Here is a 23465-nt window from a genome sequence, read left to right as displayed (position 1 = left end):
GTCAAAACCCAACAGGAATATTTTTTTTTTGAACAGCTCAAATTCGCGTTGTCTTTTTTGAAGATTAGTAGAGGTTGTCTAAAGTTCGGAATGTGGAGCGCTTTCAAAGCCTAAATAACTTGGTTTGGTCTTTGACTGAAAGCAGGAAAGATTGTTAATCAACATCCTGTTGTTATCGGTTTCTCCCAGTCATTGGGAGCTCTCTGACATCTGTTTTTCCACTTAAAAGGTTGAGTTAATGCTTTTCAACATTAACTGGAAGATCCTGTTAATTATGGTATTCCTGAGGATGCAGAATATCACAACATGCGGATTATACGGTACATTAAATTTTATAAATGAGTAGCAACTCAGTAGTGCTTATGATCTTAGTTATCTTAGCTAGCCCAACTAGCTTCATAGTTTTAGACATTTTTTGTGAAATATTGCCAAAAAAGATAACTGCAGAAATGTAATGTATAGCAAGTTGAGTATTAATTTTTGAGTTTTGGAGGTCAAGATGTTTTTAAAAAAAAACAAAAAACTTTCTTCAAGACCTTCAAGCCCAGACTTTATACTTCGTTCATCAACTTTTACACAGTTAACACATACTGTAGCCAAAACATGTTAGCCACTTAAAATCACAGCATATTTTACAAATGTTATTACAAGTCAATCTTCTGGGAAGTAGATCATGACTACTTAGAGGCTCCAGATGCTTAAACGCATCTGTTGTTTTGCTGCTCTTATCCAGATAAAGGAAATTTAAAGGACACTCAGTGTGCTTATTTTTCTGACTCTTTCACTCTTGCGATCTGGGACCTGAACATGTGTTTACTGTTGAGAGCCACTAGCCAATGAACAGACATTTCTATGCTTTGAAGAATGCTCGTCATGCCAAAACAAGCATTTATTTGGAAAGAAAAATGCTTCAAAGGAATACTCTAAACTGCTGCTCTTAAAGGCTTTGTGCACAAAACAGCACCACGGATTGGAGCCCTTCATATATTAGGGCTAGTTCACACATTGGCTCTTTGAGATGGCCACAATCGATACCCACTTTACAGAGACTGGGTCATTGGTTCAAACTGTATGAATAGTGTTTGTGTATCGGCACTTTAAATGTTAGTCTAAAAAGTGCTGTTAAGGTCAAAAAACTCTTCAGTCCATTTCACCTTGTGCACTAAAAAGCAGCAGAAATAAAAAAAGACTTAATAAAAGAGATGCCTTTTGTTTTACAATGCTTAACACTCTCCTGACCTTACTTTTCTTGTCAACCAAATCATCTTTGACTGGACCGGCTGAATTAGAAAGGATGGATCAATGTGTTTTATATCTCTCTGGTAAATTGAACATTGAAGCAAGAAAGGAGGAGAAAAAAAAACTGGCCTACCTTGACATCCACATGGGCCATTAGGACGGCGAAGTTGGTTAGATGGGTGCAGGAGCATGTGGTGTGACTCCAGTTGGTGTCTAGCAAGCGACAGTCCTGTGTCGACCAGAAACCAGTCATGGTTCTCTTGGAGTAACTCCAAAAGGAACAGTTGGGGTTGAAGTTCTCCTCAGATGGCTGTGAGAGGTTGGGGGAACAGAATTAGAAACAATGGGACTTAAAAAAAAGGGAGTGCACAGAGAGGTTTGCCATGACTTATCCATCAGTGATTTCTTTTTATATTCCTCTTTGTTTGCAAGATAAATACATCAGAAAGCTAATTTCTCCTGCTGCTGTGGGCATCAATTGGAAAGCGATTTGTTGTTTAAGTATCATCCAGCATCGAGCGGCCTCATACCTCTTTTTCATTGTGTGATTTGACCTTTCTCTTTAACTTTCCCTGGTTGTGAATAGTCGCCACTGTTTAATGGGAACTGCTGCTGTCTGCACCCGGGCGATGGCCGTTAACGACGAGCACGCCGCCCTGCTATCCCGTTGCCATTTTATAAAAAAATAATCTAAGACACTGAGAATGGGTAAAACAAAACATAACGGCTGATAAAAAATATCCCTCTTGAGCTCAATTTCTTTTGTCCGGCTCTGCAAACAAAGGAGATTACACACAGCTTCCAAGGTTAAACATATCCTTTTTTTCCCCCCTTCCTTGAAACACGACAAGGAGCTGTAGTTCCTCATAGTTTCACACTCACTGCAAGGTAATTAGCCTAATAAGGTTTATCCTCTGTGAATGTAAATTTGCAGCTGATTGACTTTCCCCTTCACACATCCAAAACCCTGTGTAAAATATAGCACAGCTAGGAGATAGGATGACCCTCCGTCCCATTAATGGCTTTAATTGGGACCATTAAGTGGCGAGGCAAGGAAGCAAAACAATAACTAGAGGACACATCATCATCCCAGAAGACCAGTGATCCGAACCATCACGGTTGAGAGGAGGGAATTATTGTGAGAAGACAGAAAATAAGAAACACCGTTGACACTCTTTGAGGTTCATTTTGAAGATATTACTAATATTTATCTTATTCTTGTTTCATGTCAATCAATCAATTTATTTGATATATAACCTCACTTACTTGAATTGTTTTATTTTACGTTGAGGTTAGAAATAAGATTTTAGTTTGAGGCTTCATTCTAACTAGTTTGGGGCTGGTAGTCACTCTTTTTTGTCTCTAATCTTTACGATTTTATCACAATGACAGATACTCATGAAATAGTTGCAACTGAGAGCTGTGGGAAAACCTAGAAAATCTAAATAATCTCTGTATATGTTAAAATCAAATGAAATGAATCCCAACAAGGTCTGAATAATTAATGGATAAAAAGAAAGGTTCATAATAATCACAAATTGTCTTTGGTTAAAACATAAATCAAGCTGGGCCAGAAAAGTGGTTCAATAAAAAAAATCAATTAAAAATTATTCATCCCTGGACAAAGAATGAGCAAATGTTGTTGCCTGCAGCCACAACAGAGCTTTAAAAGCAGAGACAGGCCAATCAGTGTTCCCTTAACAACATCTCTGATTGGTCGATCAGTTTACCAGAGAAAAGGGAGTTTTTGATGTGATGGAGCAGGGCTCTTCATGCATAACACAAGTGTTGTTCCCAATTCATTTAAGGAGCCATAATTATATTTGTTATTTGATACAGTTATATGTAGAATCTACAGTGTACAGTACACAAAACACAAACTCCAGGTTTATTTAACTATGAGGTGATATAGAAGCAGTCAACGCTGTAGCTCTTATGGGGCTCTCAAGTGTTAAGCGCAAAAGAAAAGCTGGTGCAGAAAACACTCTTCTCCTAAAGGTCACTGTTTTATTGAGAAGACTTGATCTGAGCAAGAAAAGGGTATAAAAGCATCAGTGCCCCAACATTAAACCAACAGTAAAATTACTGAATCCAAATGACTAATTTCACTTAAAAGAGATGAGTCAGGCAGTGAGCAGCAATAACTGCGCTGACGTCGCCCCCTGACATTTTCCCACCATTTACTTTTTACATCTCTGAGCCTCCGTACTGTTACTCTCTATCCCTCTTGCACTCCGCCGTTTCCTTTTCAGCCATCGTTGCTTCCTTCCAGGTCCCTCCTACACGAGACCCGCTGCAATTCTCTCATGGTTGTTCAACATCCCGATTATTGCTGAAGGCGGCGTTTGTAGACAAAACAGGGATATTTCGAGGGAAGCGGAGTGTGGAGAAGATAATGTAGCCAAGAGGGAGAAGTCGCGACTCCAGGCACTGACTAAGCAGGCTCAATAGGACTGATGTTTGTTCAGGAGATCAGGCTGCTATTTGTTCTGACTGAGAAACAAACACATTCATCGGAGGCATCACCTTGTGAGCATCATAATCACGTTTTCCACACCGTTCTTAAAAAATAAAAAAAAATCTTGCTTTGAGATGGGACTGGCACTTTTTTTCGGTTGCAATTCAGGGACAGACAAGATTTTGATAAAAGGGTTCTTTCAAAGAAAATTCATCTAAGTAATAGAAAAATGATATTCAAATGAAGGGGCGGTCACATCAAAGCAAAAATCACGGCTCAGACAAAAGAGACAGAAAATTACCTGTAGGTGTCTGATGGTGAAAATGACAGGGTCAGAGAGGTAGACTTTGTTAGAGTCCTTGTTGATGGCGGCTGTGATTACTGGGGAGTTGACAATGACGGAGTAATTGGTCGCCATCGCTTCGCTGCCCGGTTTCATGCTGGCGTTCTCCGTGGAGAGGTAAACCCCGATGTGTTTGTACAGGACGAATGCTATCCTGATCTCACCTGCAAGACGACAGTCAGGGAAAAAAATGTTTCATTTATTCTTTTTTTTTTTTCACAAGTGGCACTTGAAAAAAGAATCTACAAATATAAACGCTACTTTTCAGCAATAACACCTATTTGTCAAAGGTTTTTCCACCAAGATGGAGGATTTTCTTTCATTCAAACACAAAAAAAATATCTAAAAGGTATATATGTGGGCAAGTTCAAACTATTCTTAAAGCTGCCGCTGACACGTCCAGCTTTTAAAATCAACACTTGAGGTGCTAAAAAAACAGGGAGGTTGTTGATTCAGCCATTGAAATGGACCAGAAGCAGACAATATCCCTCCTGACATTCATTCAAGTCAAGATTTGAAGTTAATAGAAGCAGCGTCAAACCTGTGCAACAAAGAAATGTCTTTATAGACCTGCCTTAACACACAAGCTCACTGTGACCTTGAGACAGAATCAGAGTCTGAGATCACTCACCCAGATGAAAAGAAAACTATTTGGGTGCTACAGCACTGAATGGCGGGAAAAATATCCGCCACCGTGCTACAGTATAATGATCCTCCTGGGCCTGGCTGGACATGTTCTTAGTCATCGAGCGGAGAGGGAACCAGGCGCAGCTGGAGTTGATTCTGATTTGCATGGGCTGATAATAAAGTCTAAAAATGGGGCTGACGACGGCTGTGCATTGTGTCCAACTGCCTCATTTACAGTTTAGAGGCAGTGCTCTAGTGGAACTAATTCTACAGCCAGGGTGCTATTTGAAAAGTGCAGAACGATTGGTGTGCTTTATGTGCAGCACAACCAAGGATTTCAGAGGCAAATTGACTGTTATTCACAGGCATCAGTAATGATATTCCTACCAAAAAAAAAAAAAGTCCCTGGAGCACCATGTAATGTCATGCCAGTATGTGGGGGGGAAATTCTTTTTCAAACAATGAAGCACAATTGTGTAACATGTAGCCTTTAAAATGTGTTCATTTACGTCAAATCTGAACGTTACACAAGCCGAACCCTTCGAAACGAACAAAATAAAAAGGTTCGAAAGGTCTCACCGTTTCTCCCGTGCTGCTTGAGCGTGTTCGCTGACAGGTGGATGGAGTTGCCATTTCCTCCAGTTTGTGGGAACTTCAGATCCAGCAAATTCCCATCCGTGCTCATCCTCGCGACCTCCAGCTCTGCACGGATCAAATCAGCCATCAATAAGTCTGTTTTTGCACGGGGCGGTGGACAAAAAGTGTTACAATCTGCACCCCTCGATTCGTGTTGAAAAAGAAAAAAAAGCTGTTTCCCATTTATTCCAACGCTCAGCTTTTTCAAGTTTTCTCCACTAAAATGTTCGCTAATAGACCGGGCTGTTTGGAGCAAAGAACCGTGAAGACACAGATGTGCTTTGTCTCTATTGTTTACCACACAGTTTTATTACATTTGTTATTTATTTGTTTTAAAATACAAATATTTGTAAGGGTAATAAGTGCTGCAGAGAGTGTTGTTAGCTATCTGCAGAGACACAACCAGTTTAAATATTACTAGAAGGAGTTTGCTTTAAGAATCCAAGCATGTGTGACAAGCTTTAAATGCAACATTGCATTTATTGATTGCAGAGGACGAGAGGTGAGATTGCTGCTACAGGCCTCTTAATCAAGTTACCGTCAAGTGTTCAGGTGGCATTGTTTCCTCTTAAACTGTAACAACAAAGGGGCGTCTTTGCCCGTTGTGTGAAAGGATGCCTTGATTTGAGGGGATCTTTTTGTCTGGAGGAGCGTCGAGAGCGAGCGGCACAAAGACGAGATAAAGACCGGCTTGTAAAGACGAGCTCGCTGCTGCTGCTCGCTGCGGCGGCTCAACAGCTGTTGTGTCTGAAGCAAAGGCTCCTAATTTATGGTTGAAAGACTCCGGCGTCATAAAGCAGAAGGAAATGAGCTGCTTATAGGAGCCTGGGTGGAATGGAAAAGAAGAAGAAAAAAAATCTGTTCCATCAAAGTTATTATGGCACGATACAACTGAGTTTAATAAAGCAGTCGAGTGTGCTCCACTCTCGAGCACCGGTGACCTGTGTGAATACTAAGTGTTCAGAAATGTCACATGAACTCTCAAAGCGCTGAGGTGAGTCCGTTGATTCACTGCCAGGTAGAGGTGCAGAGAAGAAGATATGAGAAGTGCCCACTAATGTGGTTTGCAGGTATAAACGAACAAGCTGCTGCGATTGGCTCATCATCATCAAGGCCTTGTAAGTCCAGATGCTAAATAAAGTTTAGCTTGATAGCGTATACGACGTTATCTGATGACAAAACAAGAAATCCTTGCTTCCATGGTCATGTGTAACGGTGATTAAATATATTATCAGTTGTGACATGGCTGTGTTAAATATGACTGCTGCCCATGCTCAGTGTCATGGCCTAATAATACAGTGAATCAAACCGTTTTCCAAACCAATACTTTGTGTCATCTCATTGATTTGTAAACGCTCCTGTGAGCCGGTTACGCAACGGACAGAAATAAATATTGATCTTATTTGATCTGAAAAAGCAAAAGAGATCATTAGTGACAAGATGATGAATTCCTATCCAGTAACATTTAGTGCTTTTTAACTAATGCTGGGGGCAGAGATTAGCCTTTGATGAGATGTTACACTGTTGTGTAATTCAACAGTGCGTGATACGTTTGAATTCAAATAAAGCAGGATGAGACCTGTGAATATGCATGCGCAGGACAAGAACATTCAAAAAATGACGACTACTTTATATGACTTTGTCCGCGGGGATCGCCGAAATCTACACAACCCAAAGTCAAACGCCTTCTTATAAGTGTGTCGATGTACATTGGGTCCATTCCCACTGCTTTGTAACGGTGCCATTCTGGATGTGTGATGATGTTCTGAAAACAGGATGGAGAGCTCCTGCACCTGGACTGTTGTGATGTTTTTGATCTCACAGAACTTCTGTGTTTTTTTTATTATCTTGACGAACAGAGTTTTTGAAATCCACGCCCTCCCAACCATTTTTGCCATTAGCTCCTTGGACCTTTTCGCCTTTGACCTCTGAGGGATGCAAAATCGAAGCGTTTAACCATTTGCTTTGCCTTAATACAAGTGTCTCATATTTAAATGTAAAGGCATTTTCTTCATAATGACGACTCATTTTAGTCTGAGGCTATATAAGTTAGTTTCAAACATGACCAGTCCACTTCAAACATCTACACTTATACATTCAAGTACACTGCATTTGCCTCATTCTTAGGGCCGTGATTGCGAGGGCTACATATAGATGGGCAGGCAGATTAGCTTGTGAAGGAGAATCTCAACCTCAATGACTTTCTCATCACGTGTACGGAAGCAGAAACGTGATCAAGCCCTGGTGAGGAAATCAGCTGGTGATGTGATGACACCTCTGTCTTTGATGAAGGTTAGCGCCAATGAAAAGCTCAGAAGAGGCTACTTTTAATCCTCCCTTTGCATCGAGGCTTCCCATCTCTTAAAACAATAAGAAATAAAACCTCTGCATTAGAATTCTCTTGCACGTTTTTTTTTTTTTTTTTTTCAAAGGCCAGGGGGTTTTTGGGTGAAACATTCCTATTCAACTTAGCAAAGACAATACCCCAGCAAGCTCACCAATCCCAGGATTCTTGGTGCGCCTCTGGAATAAAGGAAGCATTTTTCTTCCCCCTCTCTGCCTGTCTTTTTTCCCCCGTGTGGTTGTGTAAAAGAGCTTACCATGGGCTTTGGGGAATTTCTTTGATGCCATAGTAGTTGCTGGACCCAGAGGCTATACCTCCAAAGCCTGCCTAAATAACACGCTAATCGGTGGGAATCTGCTCATGAGATTATCATGCAGGGGGAGTGAGGCGCAGACAAAGCTGCTCGACGAGCACACGCGCCTGCATGGTGTAAACACAAACACAAGACACAATGGGCAAGCAAATATCTTTCGGAGCGAAGAAAACAGATCTCATTATGGGCTTGGATCGAGGCTTTCTTTCATACTCTTCGGAGATGCACTTTAAAGCTGGCTCGCCGCTGACATTGAGAAAGTGTCACGGTGGGTGGAAGGCGTGGAAGATGTAGCCTGCACCAGCACACATGAAAAGCCTTAACTTAAGGTGTAATTCAAGGCGAGTGATCAATAATTAGCAGCTGTGGTGATTACCAATGCTTAAACTGGGGGGGGGGGGGGGCTCCTTGTCCTCATTTAACAACTCTGCATGGCGCGAGGGACTGGCTGGAAAGAAACAGAAAGATAAGGCCTAGTAAACATGTCACCAGCCCATAATTAACCAGGCTACCCCTATGTGCTATAAAATCTCACTCCAGTTGAGCAGACCCTCTCAAACGAGCCCAGAATCTCCTTAATGCCCCGATGAATTGTGTGCCAGATACAAAAAAATAATCCGTTTTTATTAATTATCCTTACACTCGCCTTGAAGTCGGTAGACCTATATTTTTACGTTGCCATGGTAACAGGAACTTGGAAAAAAAATCCCCCCCGTCTATATAAAAGAAGAGAGGGATGCCTTATAACATTCCTTGTCTTAATTCCAGTTGAGACTTCCACCACTAATGATGATTCTTCATGGTTTGTGAATGCCATGAATTGTGACTTTTCTGATGCATTCAGTTTGTAAAGTGATAGGTGGATGACAGAGCTCTCATTATCTCTGCTCACATGGTGTTTACACGCACAATAATGAGCGCTGATCCCTGATCCGTGCGACTAGTGGTTAATTCCGGCTAATAATCGACGCGAATATGAACACGATCATTTGAGATAATTGTCAATTTAGCAGCAGCCTGCCATCCGCAGTAAGAATCACTGCCAAACTTAACCTCCTGTGAGAAGAGAAAGCGTTAATCCAGTGACCTTCACACTCGCGCCACGGTCTCAAGAGCTCCGCTGTCAATACGAGAGTGCCCCCGATCAATAGCATGAGGTGAACTCTGTAACCCTTCTTCAAATGGTAAGGCCGGTGAACGACGAAAGGCCCGAGACACAAGAGAATAATGTCGCGAGGAAAAACCTCACAACGACCCACAAACCGCACAATTCTGCTCTTTAAATGTTGCTTTTCATTTCCTGAATATTATAAGTGACAATGCTGTGTTCCTCCACTGAGCAAATTATCAGTTTCCCAGCAGCTTGAGGAGAAATTAACTTAATTCAGTCCAAACTGGTTAACTCACGCAGACAAAGACAAGCAAATTAAAGTGTGCTTTGCTTGCTGGCAAACAACAAAAAAAAAAAAAAGGAAAAAAAAGAAAAGAAAGAAAAACAAACATTTCGATATTTAAAGTCTTCTACGAGAAAAATGTGTGCCAATTGTTTAAAGCTTCACCGTTCAGACTGACATATACAGTGTGCTGAGCCTGGCACCATTTCCTGACTGGAAGTGATCAAACAAGAGAACATTGGATTGTTTGTGAGGTTTTTTTTAATTTTATTTTTATTTTTTTAACGATGACAATGCCTGTTCCTGCTTCATGCTTTGGTAAACATGCTAAGCTACATGTACGTAGCTCGCGCCAAACGCAACCCTGCCCTGGTTCTTTTTCTTGCAAACTTTCTAAACATCCACCGATGTATTCGTAAGTCGAAAATTGACCCCTGATGTTTGCCTCTTCCCTCCATGCAGTCAGTGAAGTCTGGAGAATCTGACATGGTTGAGAAAAGGCATGACTTGGGTGAATTTTTAGGATGGAACATACTGTGTTGACTTTAGAATGAGAAATATTGCCACCCTTTCTGATTTTAAATGAGTCAGCGGGGACTAAAGTTATAAGAAACAGATTGAGTTAGTTAGTTCACCCTTGGCAAGAAAGTCCGCAAGGCATGTTTTGGATTGGCCAGAATTTCACCCTAAGGTAACCTTGATTATGTTTTTTTTTTTTTTTATAGACTCAAATGAAGCGCCATTGGCATGTACTCACGGATGTTGTCTTTGTTTTCCTGCACTATGTCTGTCTTCAGCAGGTTATCCGCCAGAACAAAAGCTCCCTGCTCCACCGTATCCAGCAGCATGGTGGCCGCCCTCAGCTGCTCGCCGGTGCTCAGCTCCTTCCACGCAGCCTGCGCCTGCGGCTCCAACAGGTTGTTGACCGTTTCCACCATAGCCTTGAGAGGCAAAATCACAGAGTTATTGAAAAAAATGAACGGACGTCAGCAGGCCGTTGATGGCTGTTGTGGAGGAAGATCATCAGACTACCAATCAAATACTCTTGGATTGGTTATAAACCAAATTATCTTTTTCTTTTTGAAGCAAACACTCCATGCACATCTTTTTACTGTGTAACTGCCTGACCCTTTTCCAACTGTTGTCAATGGATTGAACCAGCAGCAGCAACGCCTCTATCTGAGAGAACTCTGAAGATGTTTTTGTCTCTTACTTTTTCACCTACCTCAACTTATCATGTTAATGAGTGAGAGCTACAAGACTAGAGGCCAATTCTTCTATGACTTAAGGCTAGAGTCTTTAATTGGTGTGATTAATGTTCTTCCATGCAGACAATCCCAATGCACAAAAGCAGTGCAAAACAATAGCTCAACATTAAGTCACATCGTTGGAAGCACAAGGTGTTTGCTGCAACTTTCCTGCATATTAAAAGCACTTTACACCTTGTACGCCTTCTTTAATCTGCCCACAACAATGCTGCAACTTGTAGGCAAGGAGGAAACAAGAACATTTTTAGAATCAGGATGAAAAATTAAGAGCCATTAAAGATTTAGAAATGCCAAATGCAAGATGTGTAAATGGAATGCTAATTGGTCAAGGGATGGATTTTTATTACAGGAGCCGATGCTCCAAAGGGCGAAACATGCCTGACTAACCTGAGAATGAGAAAAAAGCTATTTCTAATCCAGCAGGTGGTCATAATTATCATAAAAGTATGTTCTCCTGTGAGATAAAAAAAAAAAAAGCAGCTTTGAAAAGGAAATATTATATCTATGGTAAATTGCCTCAAACGTCTTCCAAGGCAGTTTTTACGTACTCGTGACATCCTGAGGCTGGAAGCTAAGATCTTTGATACAATCACAGAATGTCACGCCACTGTTATCTCTCTGGACTTCGCTTTGATCCCCTTTATTAATCAATGGTTATATGTGAATTATGTTTTAAGCATGACACCAAATGTGTATGTTAATAGGCAAAAATCCAAAAACGAAATCATGCACTCTGGTGTGTTGAATGATTTACTGATCAGAAAAAAAAAAAAAAAAGTGAAAATGAGAGTTATGGATTTCTCAATTCGCTTAAAATGTTAAGATGTTTCTAAATGCTGTGATAGCAAGAGGAGCAGGCAGGACTGATTGTGTTCAGCTCACTGACGCTGGCTGAGAATTTCAAATAGCAGCAGCTGGCTTCTCCTCATTCAAAACATACCCTGCACACATTAAACCACCCACACACACACACACACACACACGCACACAGTGAAAGACTGACGCAAGAGCGAACACACACCTCTGCACCTGCCAGTACACAGAAACACAGACAAACTCCATGCACACACACACACACACACACACACACACACACACACACACACACACACACACACACACACACACACACACACACACACACACACACACACACACACACACACACACACACACACACACACACACACACACACACACAGAGGCAGTCTCCCAACTTTGATGTAATTATTCATTATCTGCAGCCAATCTCCAATCACACCTTTTGACATTCAGCCAGAGGCAGAGGTTGATTCACTCTCAATTAAGGCGTTCTTTTTCTTCAGGCACTGACATTTCTCTTCCCTTTGTTCACCATGGAAAGATGTTTTTTTTTTTCTTCTTTCCTAGCACTTCTTAAAACACTAAAGCAATGCTTCTTCAGGGAAAGGATTGATGGATTTGCAGCTTTTTTTTTTTCTCCACATGCAGCGGAGACAAGAACAAGGTGAAAGCATAGCAGCGGCATGGGTCATAAACTTTATAAAGAGGATGCACAGAATCTATTATTAATAAACAAGTTGAAAAAATAACAGAGGGCAGGGTGAGGAGTATGTATTGGAATTAATATATGAATATAGATTAGTCTTCTTTCTGGCCCTTTAGGCGTTTAAGTCTTTAGAATAACAGCAGTAACGTTGACTATCACTCATTGTGCATCATTTTGTTATATGAACAATTATAAAATATGCATAAGGCTCGACAAACTTTCTTCATTCAAACCAGACAATAATATGATGAAAAAAATGAAGGCAAGTCCTGTACTTGAGCATATAGGTCCTAAACTTTCGCTGAATTTCCTCCCCTCTCTAAATAGTATGCTAGATAATTGGACATTTTCATTTCTCAACAAAGACCATGTTTTGTTGTTCACTTTTTCAAACTGTTTTATAAACTTATCCAAGTTCTTTTTTTTTAATAACATAAGTCAATTTAAAAGTCTAAAGATATTAGTTTTTAAAGTTCATCAATGGCTCTCTTGCCAAAATCATGTCAGATGTGTTTATTTATATGTTTTATAAATCAAAACTCGCTAAATCCCCCTTCCTATTTTGTGTCAGAAGATGTCTACTGGCAGCGGATTTTGCAGCCAAGGGCGGATGTAAAAAGTCCATCCAAAAAAATGCCATAATTGATTTTGCATTGGTCCTGCCAACCCCTCCTACGGGATGAAACCTGCAGGTATATTTTTGTCTCTTGACTTGTCTACACGCGGCTGCATTTGAAAGGCGAGCATTTGGGCAACATCATTCCAAAAAAAAAAAAAAAAAAAAAAAAATCAAAAAAAAAAATCACTGGCACTGTCACACGAAGCACAACCTGTCATTATGGAGAAAAACACGTCACTCATCCCTTCCTTTGTCCGTGTAGAAAGTGACGACCCGTGTCCCGGTGATGTTTGAGGTCTTTAATAAAAATCCCTCCCCATGTAAAATCCCAACCAAGCCACGACTTAATGGAAAAAGACATCAAACCAAAGACAGAAAAAGGATCTAAAAGCCATTTTATGAGATTCTGAAGGTTAATGGATGGGTTTAGTTTAATCCAAGTGGACACATACACATCCAAAAAGCTCTTTAATGTAAGTGCTGGAGCAGGTGAAGTCTGGAATATATCGTGAGACTATAAACATGCATGACAGCTCATGTTGACAGTGCTTTCGTTGAGTTCCCCAGTGAATGTGTGTTTTTTTTTTTTTTTTACAGCACACTTGGCTCCTGATAGCTACAGTTTCCACTGAAGTTAGGTAATTGTTTGACTTTGTGGCAAATGTTCCTCTTGTTGATAAACGGATGAAAAGACAGATACTGTACTCTACATTCTGTAAGGGTAAAACTACGCGAGGTCATTTTAGCTTGGCATTAGGGCTAGAAACATGAAGCCTGACATGCTGTAATTTTAAAATCAATATAATGAACTTTTTACACCAGCCTCTTGAATACATAAAAAAAATTATTCTTGGCAACAGACAGTGCCTTTTTTTTTAATCATGTTAATACAACAATTTCCGTTATGATAACAAGGTTATGGATAGCAAGTGGATAATGCATGGGTGGCTGGTGGTTAACGGATAAATAATAACTTGAGTTAAGTTCATAATTCGTTTACAGAGGCTGATGTGTTTTCATGAGCCAGACTTCCATTCCGTTTCTCAGCATCGTGCTATTTCCTCAGCCATGAACGATGCCTTTGTTGGTGTTCCTGCCATGTAATCTGTCCCCATATGGAGAATCTTGTATCTCTCTGTTTTTCATGCACAGAGCAGGATAATTGCATTTTGAAAAACGCTTGGGCTCATTCTGCAAAACAATTTATGGGACCGGTGCAAGGAAAGCATCGTTTCCAGACTTAGTGGTGAAAGCAGAGCGAGGAGAGGTGTGTGTGTGTGTGTGTGTGTGTGTGTGTATGTGGGGGGAGGGGGGGGGGGCAACACACCAGGACCATCATCATAGTCAGTGCAGTCGAGTCGATCTGCTGTTTTACTGTTATTAGCGCACTGCAACGCCATCTGTTAAATGTAGCAGCTCTCTCTGCTGCTGCAAAAGCCCATTCATTTTTTTCAGCTGTTTTATTTCCTTGCACTTAAAAGTTAAATGAACATATATAAATAAAACAAAAAAAAAACAAACGCAATATTCTACTCTCTGGCACATGAGGAAATGCTAATCATTAACCGGACTCACTTCTGGAATTTTCCACTAGGAACAAGGATGATGACCGGGTGTGAAAAGCTGCAGTGCACAGGCCATTTAAACCAATACAGGAGGAAGGAAGGGAGACGTGGACATTAGCATGCTCTTGGCAGGAGTCCAAGCTTACCCATGGTGTGTGTGTGCATGCGTGTGTGTGTGTGTGTGTGCGTGTGTGTGTGTGGGCTTCTATCTGTGTGCTGATTGATGAAATGAACTCTGGGTCTGGGAAATTGATTCTGGCTGAGGCTGATCTTCTTCTCTTCCCTCTCTGGTGTGCAATTCTCCCCAGTCCTTCCTTTCCTGCACACAAGTTGGTTCCTCTCGCTTGTTTTTTTTTTTTTTTTTTCGCGCACTGACGTGAAGGTTGATCACAAAAAAAAAAAAAAGAAGAAGGCGGGTAGGGAAGGACCAGGACACACAAGGTGGGATATCTTGATCTCCCCGTCCTCCTCGGTCTCTATGAAGTACTCTTGGCACAGGTGCCGCTCTTGAAACATTTCTGTATTTCACTCAGCGAGCTTCATCTCGCCTGCTTTTAAAAATCTTCGCCTGTCTTCTCTGACAATCTCTACAAACTTCCACTTTAATATTTTATAAAACTCTGCAGCCAAACAGGGATTACCTCTGTGTGTTTTTTCTGTCTTTAGTTTAACCTTACCATTGTACCACTCCAAAACAGCCCTTCATTCACCTTGACAGCAGAGACAGGCAGATTTCCATTTGAAACACTCTTATATCACAGACCTGCCAAGTTACATTCATTTATGACATCATTCTCGGTTTTGACTGTTCATCTAGATCAGTAAGAGACAGATCTAATGTGTTACATTCTCTATAACATGAAGCTAATGTCAACGAGACAACAGATTGATCCAGATCTTTCCAACCTCTCCACGCCTTTGTTCAGGCCACTTGAGGCGGTCCCTGTTTAGAAGCAGCTGGTTATCTTCATCCTTCGACAAATTGACGACCAGAGAAATTTTTTATCATCTCATTACCTCCCCCGAAACGAGGAGCCTCCCTGCGCTCTGCCCGCTCTAAGGTCATCCTACGCTGCGACACTCCCCCTAGTCATCCTCGCACGCTACGGTGTCGTTTTTAATGAGGGGTCGGAGCGCGATATCCTCCCAGTGTGCTGCATAGTCACACTCCATGGCCCCCACTTAGGCACGAGGTATTATTTGGTGTGTTGAAATGGCTTTCTTTTCGTGTCAGGATTTACTGCGAATGCCACTTCTCTGACTTACTTTGGAGACTAAAATGCCAGACGACAAAGCCTTTTGAACACAAAAGAACATAATCACAATAATTGGCGACCGCGTTGCCGTTGCATATGAAAAAGCTGCTATTAAAAATGACCAAAAGGCATAGGAGGAAGGCTTCTATTTTTATCATACGTGCTCCGAATCAAAGGCAAACAACAAAGACACATCCCTGCAGGGGCAATGGAGAACATAGGGAGTGGATCATTACACGTTTTGTAGCATTATCAAGGCCAAATCCCCCGTTTGCTGGGATTAAATTAGCCAGGACACATGGCAGTATGGATGACTATGAGAACAAGAAAGAGATTCAACAGTAATCAGTGTACATTATTGTTTCATCTGCGTAGAATGAAGACAGGGGAAAGATACTTCATGTCAACGGCATCACACATTAAGTTCCTCGTATCGAAACTCGCTGATCACGCTAACAAAATTAAGGGCTCACTTGAAGGCAAAGGCAAGTGTTAGTTTCCCACTTAAAGCTGATAAAAAATCTGTCTTCATTTCATTAACAAACCAAACTCAAGCCGTGTACATGATGTCCTCCTCGCACACCTGCACTCACACAATCTCCCAAAGTACAGTCTGTTTTCAGCACAGGGACAGCAGAGGCAGGTGCGCCTCATATTAGCTTTGTATTCCTCTGCTAATCCCACTTATGTCGACCACCGGGGCCCTGTTGGAGAAAAAAAAAAAAAAAAAAACATCGCCAAATTTCCCTAATCAATGAAAGTCCCTCAAAGGCTGCGGCGGCGCGTGCAGCCAGGGCCTGTGTTTACCTGAGGCCACAGATGTTTCTCCATTATTCTGCTTCGTCAAGTGAAAGCTCTTCAGCGTTGTTTGCGTTCCTCAAATAGGCGAGGGGACGGGGCAGCAGTGGAGATGCATGGCTGAGTATTGTGTACAGTCATGAACGGAGTACAAGACGCCCTCAGAGTACATTTTGCATTCTGGAAATATGGAGCCTGCAGAGTGCTGGCAAGGACACAAACACGGTTTTTTCTTTTCTTTTTGAGCATAATTTCTTCTTTGTTTGTAGCATAAAACTGTCCATAAATCCATCACTGTATAATAAGTGATTATTATGTTATGATTAAAAACATAGGAGTATTTGAAAAGATCTTTATGATAGGATGAAAATCCATAACAGTAAGACTTGAGATTGTGATTCTGCAGTCTTATCAACTTTTGATTAATCTACATTTTCTCAAATTTTGACATCATACATTAAAAGATTAATGACGTTCCTGTCACGCAAAGCTCTAATGTGTTTTTAGTCTTACAGCTGGGGTAAGCATGTTTTGAGGGGAACTCGCAAAAGTAAGCTTTGAGAAGTGTCGTACTGCAAAAAAAAAAAAAAAAAAAAAAATGTCACAGCCTCTCCCAACCACACAGACACTAACAAGTTTAAAGAAAATACACTGGAGATTTAAATACTTTATCGGTCAGCGGCACTAACGCTGACTTCAATCAGCTCATGGAAAGTGTTGCTTGTTTGGTCGAGTCTTTTATTCATTGATAGCTGCTTCGATGTGAAGAGAATCTTGAGAAATATATACCAGAAAGGTTTTAATCAAATTGCCAACCCAAGCATAAAAAAATAAATAAAAAATAAATAAATAAATTGTGTAGCATTTTACAAAACTAAACATAGAGGGTTAAAAAGTGCAGTTTTCCGCCTGTTCATTGCTTTTTTTTTCTGCTGAAAATGAAGTAAGAATGAATGAAATGACTGAGACTCACGAGATGTCCAAATTCAATACGACTTGCAACCCGGAATATATTTTCAACTTGTGTAACACTTCCCATCTTTAGCATGAAATCAAATGACCATGCTGATGCTTTATTTAGGTCACAACACTGCTGGCATGACTGCAGTCTTACTAAAACATATTTATATTTAACTGCTGTGCCAAACCCAAGACATTTTTCTTTATCGTGAGAGTCGAAAGGTTTCCTGAAATCTGGGATTTGTAGTTTTTGGAAAAATCCAAACATCAAAAAAAACAAAAAAACAAAACAGTGCATAATGAGGTTGTTGAATAATACGCATGTGAGCTGGTGAGATTTTATGACATCTAGGTCACGATTCAATTAAAGTACACAAATAAGACAAAACTACGTTTGAGACAATTGTGTTTTTTGATTCATGATTTTGATTGAAGACTACTGGATGCAATAAATGTTTTCTTTCAGCCTCTGGCCGTTCTTTAAGCAACTCACTTTGACAGAAGCCGTCTGCAAATGTGAGCAGACTCTAAGCAGACACAAACACACATTCCACTTGGAAGTCATTTGCACAATCACAGAACTATACATGGTGAAGTGCTTTTCTGACGGTTGCCTCTGAGGAATCAGACACAATATGAGTCGCCTCACATGAAGCGCATACACACAGAACAACATCTGGCTCTAATGTGCAGCTTTACTGGAGTCATCCGTATGGAAGACGGGGACGGCAGCTTCTTCTACGTTTCTCTAGTCAAGGTAGAACTGATTCTGATGACAGCTCACATGTCACCCATGGGCTGACAAAATCAGCCAGTGGCCCGAAAAATAGCTGACTGAAGCGATATAGACCCCCCCCCTTTAAATTGGGACACACATGTATTATGCATCAGGGAAAGTTATAACATGCAATGACTTTGGCTGACTTAGTAGTTCCAAGTTGACTTGCTGCTCTAATGAGGTCACTTCTTTTGGCCATTAAGTATTTGCCAAGAAAAGTAGGAGTGCTTGAGATGCCTGAGAGCTTCTTTTTTTTGACTGATGCTGTCCACTCATGTTTGGTGAAAAGTAGTGCTGATGTGATGGTTTGAGGGGGCGTTTTTAAAATGATTGAGAAATCTGGGTAATCCACCCAGATATTAGGCATTTAAAAGTTCAGAAATGTAAATGTTCATACTCAGCACGTTGGAGAAAGTGGCAAGAATATTAGAAAATGCAGTTTTCAAGCAGGGAAACTGATGAAATGTGACTTAAACATTTAGAGACTACCACACTGATGGTATTAATGAGGATGCAACAGTTATGATCTGAAACTTGTGAAATTTGACCCTTTGATTTAATAGAACATTTTGAGAAATTATCATGTGCACTTTGTTAAAAATAGAGCTTTTTGGTTCAGGTCAAAAGGTCAAACTTCAAATAAATTGGTGCAAAGTTATTGCAAAAAAAAAAGAAGGTGGGATGGAGAGAGTGGGGGAAAATTTGATCCAAATACCTGAACATAGAACCGGCAAGAGCGCTCTCTTTTCTGCAGCTGCAACCCAAAGAGAATGTAAGAGTTAGCAGAAGGTCAACAACTCAAACGGTTCCACTTGAAGTACATCTCTGCTTGAAGTAAAGATGAAGAAACACAGAAAAATAAAAGCCACTTTATTAGGCAACACTCACTTCACAGAACTTATAAAAAAGGTAACAGGAATTGTTCTCTATCATGGGACAACAGCAGAGAAGCTTGAGTTCACTTGCGTCAAAACAGGACGACACAAAAGAGAGTTTTGGCACTTTAACGGTCGTTCATTTTTTGGGAGGTTTTCATGTGACAACAAAGAAGAATTATTCTTTTCTCTTTGCCTGTGCCAATATTCAAGCAAAGTGAGAATTAACCACAAAATGGGAGGCTCAAAGAAAAGCTGTGAGCGCTGCGGGGAAAAAGAGAGTTCTGATGCAAACAGGGTAGCGAACAGCGCTAACAGCTAGCTCCTACGACCCTCTTGTCATAACAACATTGGGATGCCGTTTGAACGTAAAAAAAAAAAAAAAGACATTAAACATTGAAACCCCACATCGATTATTGTATCAAATGAAAAGAAAATATTCCGTTGCACTGAGTAGGCAAAGTGGCGTTAAGACATGTAACCAGGCTGAGAGCACTGTGCTTCAACCTTCGAAGAACAATCTTCAATACGACCTCAAACTCTGTAAGAGCAGCAGTCTGCTGATTGTAGTTGTTATTAACAAAGCTCGGAGGTCTTGAGGAACAATGTTTTTTATATAAAGTATAAGAAGACAGAGAATTCTATCATAGGTAAGTCTCTGACCTCTTAAAGAAATTATCATTGCTTTAAAAGCCTTTTTCATTCCCTCCGTCCAGATGTTTTTACCCCATTTCCTCTTCTTTACAAGAGAAACTTAAGACTACAGCAGTTATCTCTACGGCAGCAGTGTCCTCTTACTTGAATGCTGTTCTTTTATGAGAAACCTTCTTTTCAAGAGGCGTTATAAACTCTAGTTGCTCCTCAATGTGAATTTACTCATTGCATTCCCTTCTGAGGCCCTTTGGCCATCTTTACTGCCTCCCCCTCGCCATTGGAGGAAACTGGCACTAAAATCTCAATGGGGACATCTGTGTCTGTTGCGGGCAATGAAATAAAAATCCGTCTCGGAAAAAAAAAAAAGAAAAAAAGAAAAAAGCTATCTGGGAACAGGTGTTCGTGTTTCTCGACAAGTGAAGCCGCTCCAGCAAATTAACGAGCGACATTTTGGATTTCACTGATGTTTGCTTTTCTGTTGGCTGCTCAGCACACAGAAATTATTATTTTCGCTCGCTCTGCCTGAGTGCCCCGCATCGCTCTCTGCTGGGGATTGGGAAAGAAATGCATTAGCTTCAGGTTCGGCTAAAATGAGAAACGGTGCACTCCCACGGCTCCGATCCTACCAGCTGAAATCTTAGCCTGTCCCATTAGTGGAAATCAAATGGCAAAAAAGCGTAGTGCTTTAGACAAGCATGCTATATTGATAACATCTTTTTAACTAATCAAAGTGAAACTGATAGCATGATACTGGAGGAGGAGAGATGTTTGAGTTTCCGCTGACACCGAAGGTATTTCTTTTTAATGCAATCGCCCTGTCGGAAAATCAGGGATATTATTTTATCTGACAGCACGGGGCCAAATTGCAGATCATTAAAAGAATACCTACTGTTCAGCTTGAACTAAATTAAAGTTCTCTTGAAAGTGGGCCTCCTATTTAGGGAATTTAGAAAGGTTAAGGAGCTTCAACAAAGTTTTTGGCTTAAAATTGACACTTCTGAGTAAAATCGCTCCCTTCATGTTCCTTCATTTCTCGTGTTTTCTAAAAGTCCTCGGCTGATTTGAGCAGTGCAGACAAGCAGGAGCAGAGGTCACTACTCCTGCAGGTCATGTTTGTCTGGCCTGTCAGTTTGTCTGGATTTTATTTCGAAGTCAAACAGAAGTGAATAAAGGGCCGTTTTCATCTCTTTTTTTTGAAGGTTGTAGTTTTGTTTCTTTTTTCGATACCTTGTTGAGGCTCCGCGCTGCGCTGTCTTTGCCGCCCGGCGTGAGGTTTCTCAACTGCACGTCGAGGAGATCCACCAACTGAACCATGGTTTTCACCGTGAACGTGATGTCCCCCGCCTGAAGGTTACGCTTCGTTTGCTCCGCCAACTCTCGGGCAATGAGTGCAGCTGTCTCTCCGGCTTTCAGCTGTGAAAGAGAAAGAAAAAAACAAAAAACTAAGAACATTGTGATTGTGACAAAGAATTAAATATCTGAACTGGCTGAGAAGATTCCCCACAGATTTGCAAAAAATGAAAACAGAGTCTTCTGAATTTTGTTCGCATTCAAATTAACACAGAGAAAAACAAGACACGTTTCCAATGAGCACGTCGAGGCCCTTACAATGAATGCTGTTAAGCCTTTGTATGTTTCTTTAGCTGCTGTTGTTGTTTTTTTTTTTTTTTCCGCACACATCTTGTGTTGTTGAGCTTTGGCTCAACTGCGTGTGCACTGGGGCCAATATTATATCCGGAAGCAATTATGAAATCAACTACAGCAGGGATTTCCCCAGATAGCCTTACACCTTTATGAAACTAACGGGAAGCCCTGCAGCACGGGGGAGGCTGTGTATGCTGTACCATAAAGTCTATATATGTTGGACAGATCCTGTTTGTTTTTCTAACGTTTGAAAGCTTGTAAAGTTTTTGTGGCTTTGGATTGGTCGAAGACAAAGAAGTACAGCATTGTTGCTTACATTTGTGTGCATAGTCTTTTGTTGTTCCCTGATTTAAGACGAGCAAACGATGAGCTTGTAACGTCAGTATGTGTGTGCGACATCAGCTAGTTATTTGGATTCTAGAAACCTTTTCTCTGGTGAGTTCAATTTGAAAACATACTGTTGAAATGGGATTGGAGAACAGGACAGGTGTCTTCTGCCAGCATCATAAACCGGTCAGTGTGTTCTCAAACATGTTCGCTTATCCTTGAGGCCTCACGCAATATGAACAGACATTAAAGCAAGAGGCTTTAAAATCTGAGAATGAGTCAACAGGAGATGCTAAAAAAGCCACATATGGAATCAATATTTGACAGAATTAATTTAGCTAGCTAATGCTATTTTTTTTAAACTTTTTTTTTTTTGAAGATTTTGGTTGAAATTGTCTTTAGGTCCTGACAGGAATGATTAATTCATGTGCTCTGAAAAATAAATGAATGCAGCTAGTGAATGCAAGTGAGGGTTGAGGCTTTTGAGGGAGCACAGACAGGAGGGGGTGAAGACAGCCAGGAGGGATGCTACTTCTTGAAAATGACTGACCCTGCCTTAAAGACCAAAGAACGGTAGAAAGCCTTTGAGCGTGATATCACGTCTGTGGCTGTTTAGTTAAAAGCCTTTGACAGCTTCAAAAACGGCTTGTTTTTGTGATGTGAGCCAAGTAGACCAGTGATATGTGAGTGTTTTGTTTTTCCACTGAGAACCCTCCTTCTCCATCTGATTGTCTATTATGTCTGAGACCAAAAAACAAAAACATTTTTTATACTGCCATTAATTATTCTAAAGTTTTGTTTTCAGCAGCAATAAAAGATCCCATTGTCTACCATCAGGAACACTTTCTAACATCTTACCTTGGAGCTTCTGAGGAATCTGTTTTTGTGGCTAATGAATCTCACCACAAACCCTAAAAGGTCCATTTACATTACTGCTTTGTAGTTTGCAGCTTAAATCTCAAGCCGGCTCTCTCTACCTATTAAAGATAAGAGGTGTCCCTTGATGTCCGCCATCTCTTACTTCTAAGTCTCTAATTGCCAGAGATTTGAATAAACGAGCTGTATCCAACATCTATATATATAAATGTATATTTTGGTGAACCACAGCAGAATTATCTACACCTCAAACTATAAAAAATAACTTTTTAACACTTTGCATCCAGACATGCATACAAAGTTTAATTGGCAATAGTTGTCTACTAAGCTGTGCAGCCAGCTTGATGAAAAGCTGAGCTCCTTTTTGGTCCGATTTCAGAGTTCATAGGTTTAAGTTTTAACAAACATGTGAAAGATGAAGCTCAAATCAGGCACACTTATCCCTGCTGTCATCTCCTGTACGTTTATCAGTAAACGTAATGCACGGGAACGAGCCTTTTGGAGAATTTGCTTTGCTCCATTTTCCCCACCCTGCTCTCGTCTCTTAATGAGAGGAGCTGACGACACAGCTTGAGTCGCTCTACTGTAATGTCACCTCTTTGTCTGTTTGTATGGAGAACTATCTGGTAATGAGCAGCTTCACATATACAGGATATACAGGCTCTGGATATAAAATGACAAAGGGGCAGACACGTTGATCTTCATGAAAGCCTTTGCAGTCTCCAGTGTTTTTTCACTTGCTTATTCCTCTTTCCTGTATATTTAAACATGACATATTCAGATTCAAAGAACCAATGTTGCTGGTTTTATGGATAAACAGTAGCCCCTCTCGCTAATTTCAAAAGAGCAGCCTGTTCGTGAGCTTTACTGCACCTGATCATTTCTCTCCCTGCCATTCTCCATCCATATCTGCAATCCGCCCTTTGTTTAATGGGCCGAGCTCAGTGCTGCTGAGTAGATCAT

At 40.8% G+C, this 23465-nt stretch overlaps 1 protein-coding gene across 8 annotated transcripts in view; it reads right to left on the bottom strand.

Annotated features, from left to right (window-relative positions):
* Nucleotides 1-23465, bottom strand: part of LOC306841548 (adhesion G protein-coupled receptor L3) — a 224998-nt gene that overhangs the window by 40615 nt on the left and 160918 nt on the right. For 6 of the 8 annotated variants that reach the window (XM_079371495.1, XM_079371497.1, XM_079371499.1 and 3 more), the window contains 6 exons: nucleotides 20883-21068; nucleotides 18842-18880; nucleotides 10112-10295; nucleotides 5247-5369; nucleotides 3999-4204; nucleotides 1373-1549 (listed from right to left, as the gene is read on the bottom strand). In XM_079371495.1, the coding sequence (XP_079227621.1) occupies nucleotides 1373-1549; nucleotides 3999-4204; nucleotides 5247-5369; nucleotides 10112-10295; nucleotides 18842-18880; nucleotides 20883-21068 (915 nt within the window). The remainder of the gene's footprint in view (nucleotides 1-1372; nucleotides 1550-3998; nucleotides 4205-5246; nucleotides 5370-10111; nucleotides 10296-18841; nucleotides 18881-20882; nucleotides 21069-23465) is intronic. The other 2 variants (XM_079371498.1, XM_079371501.1) reach the window with 1 other exon arrangement.

This window comes from Symphodus melops (genome assembly GCF_947650265.1).
Source record: "Symphodus melops genome assembly, chromosome: 20".
NCBI lineage: Eukaryota > Metazoa > Chordata > Actinopteri > Labriformes > Labridae > Symphodus > Symphodus melops.
Note: the sequence above shows the minus strand (reverse complement) of the source record. Positions and strands in the feature narration are given on the sequence as shown.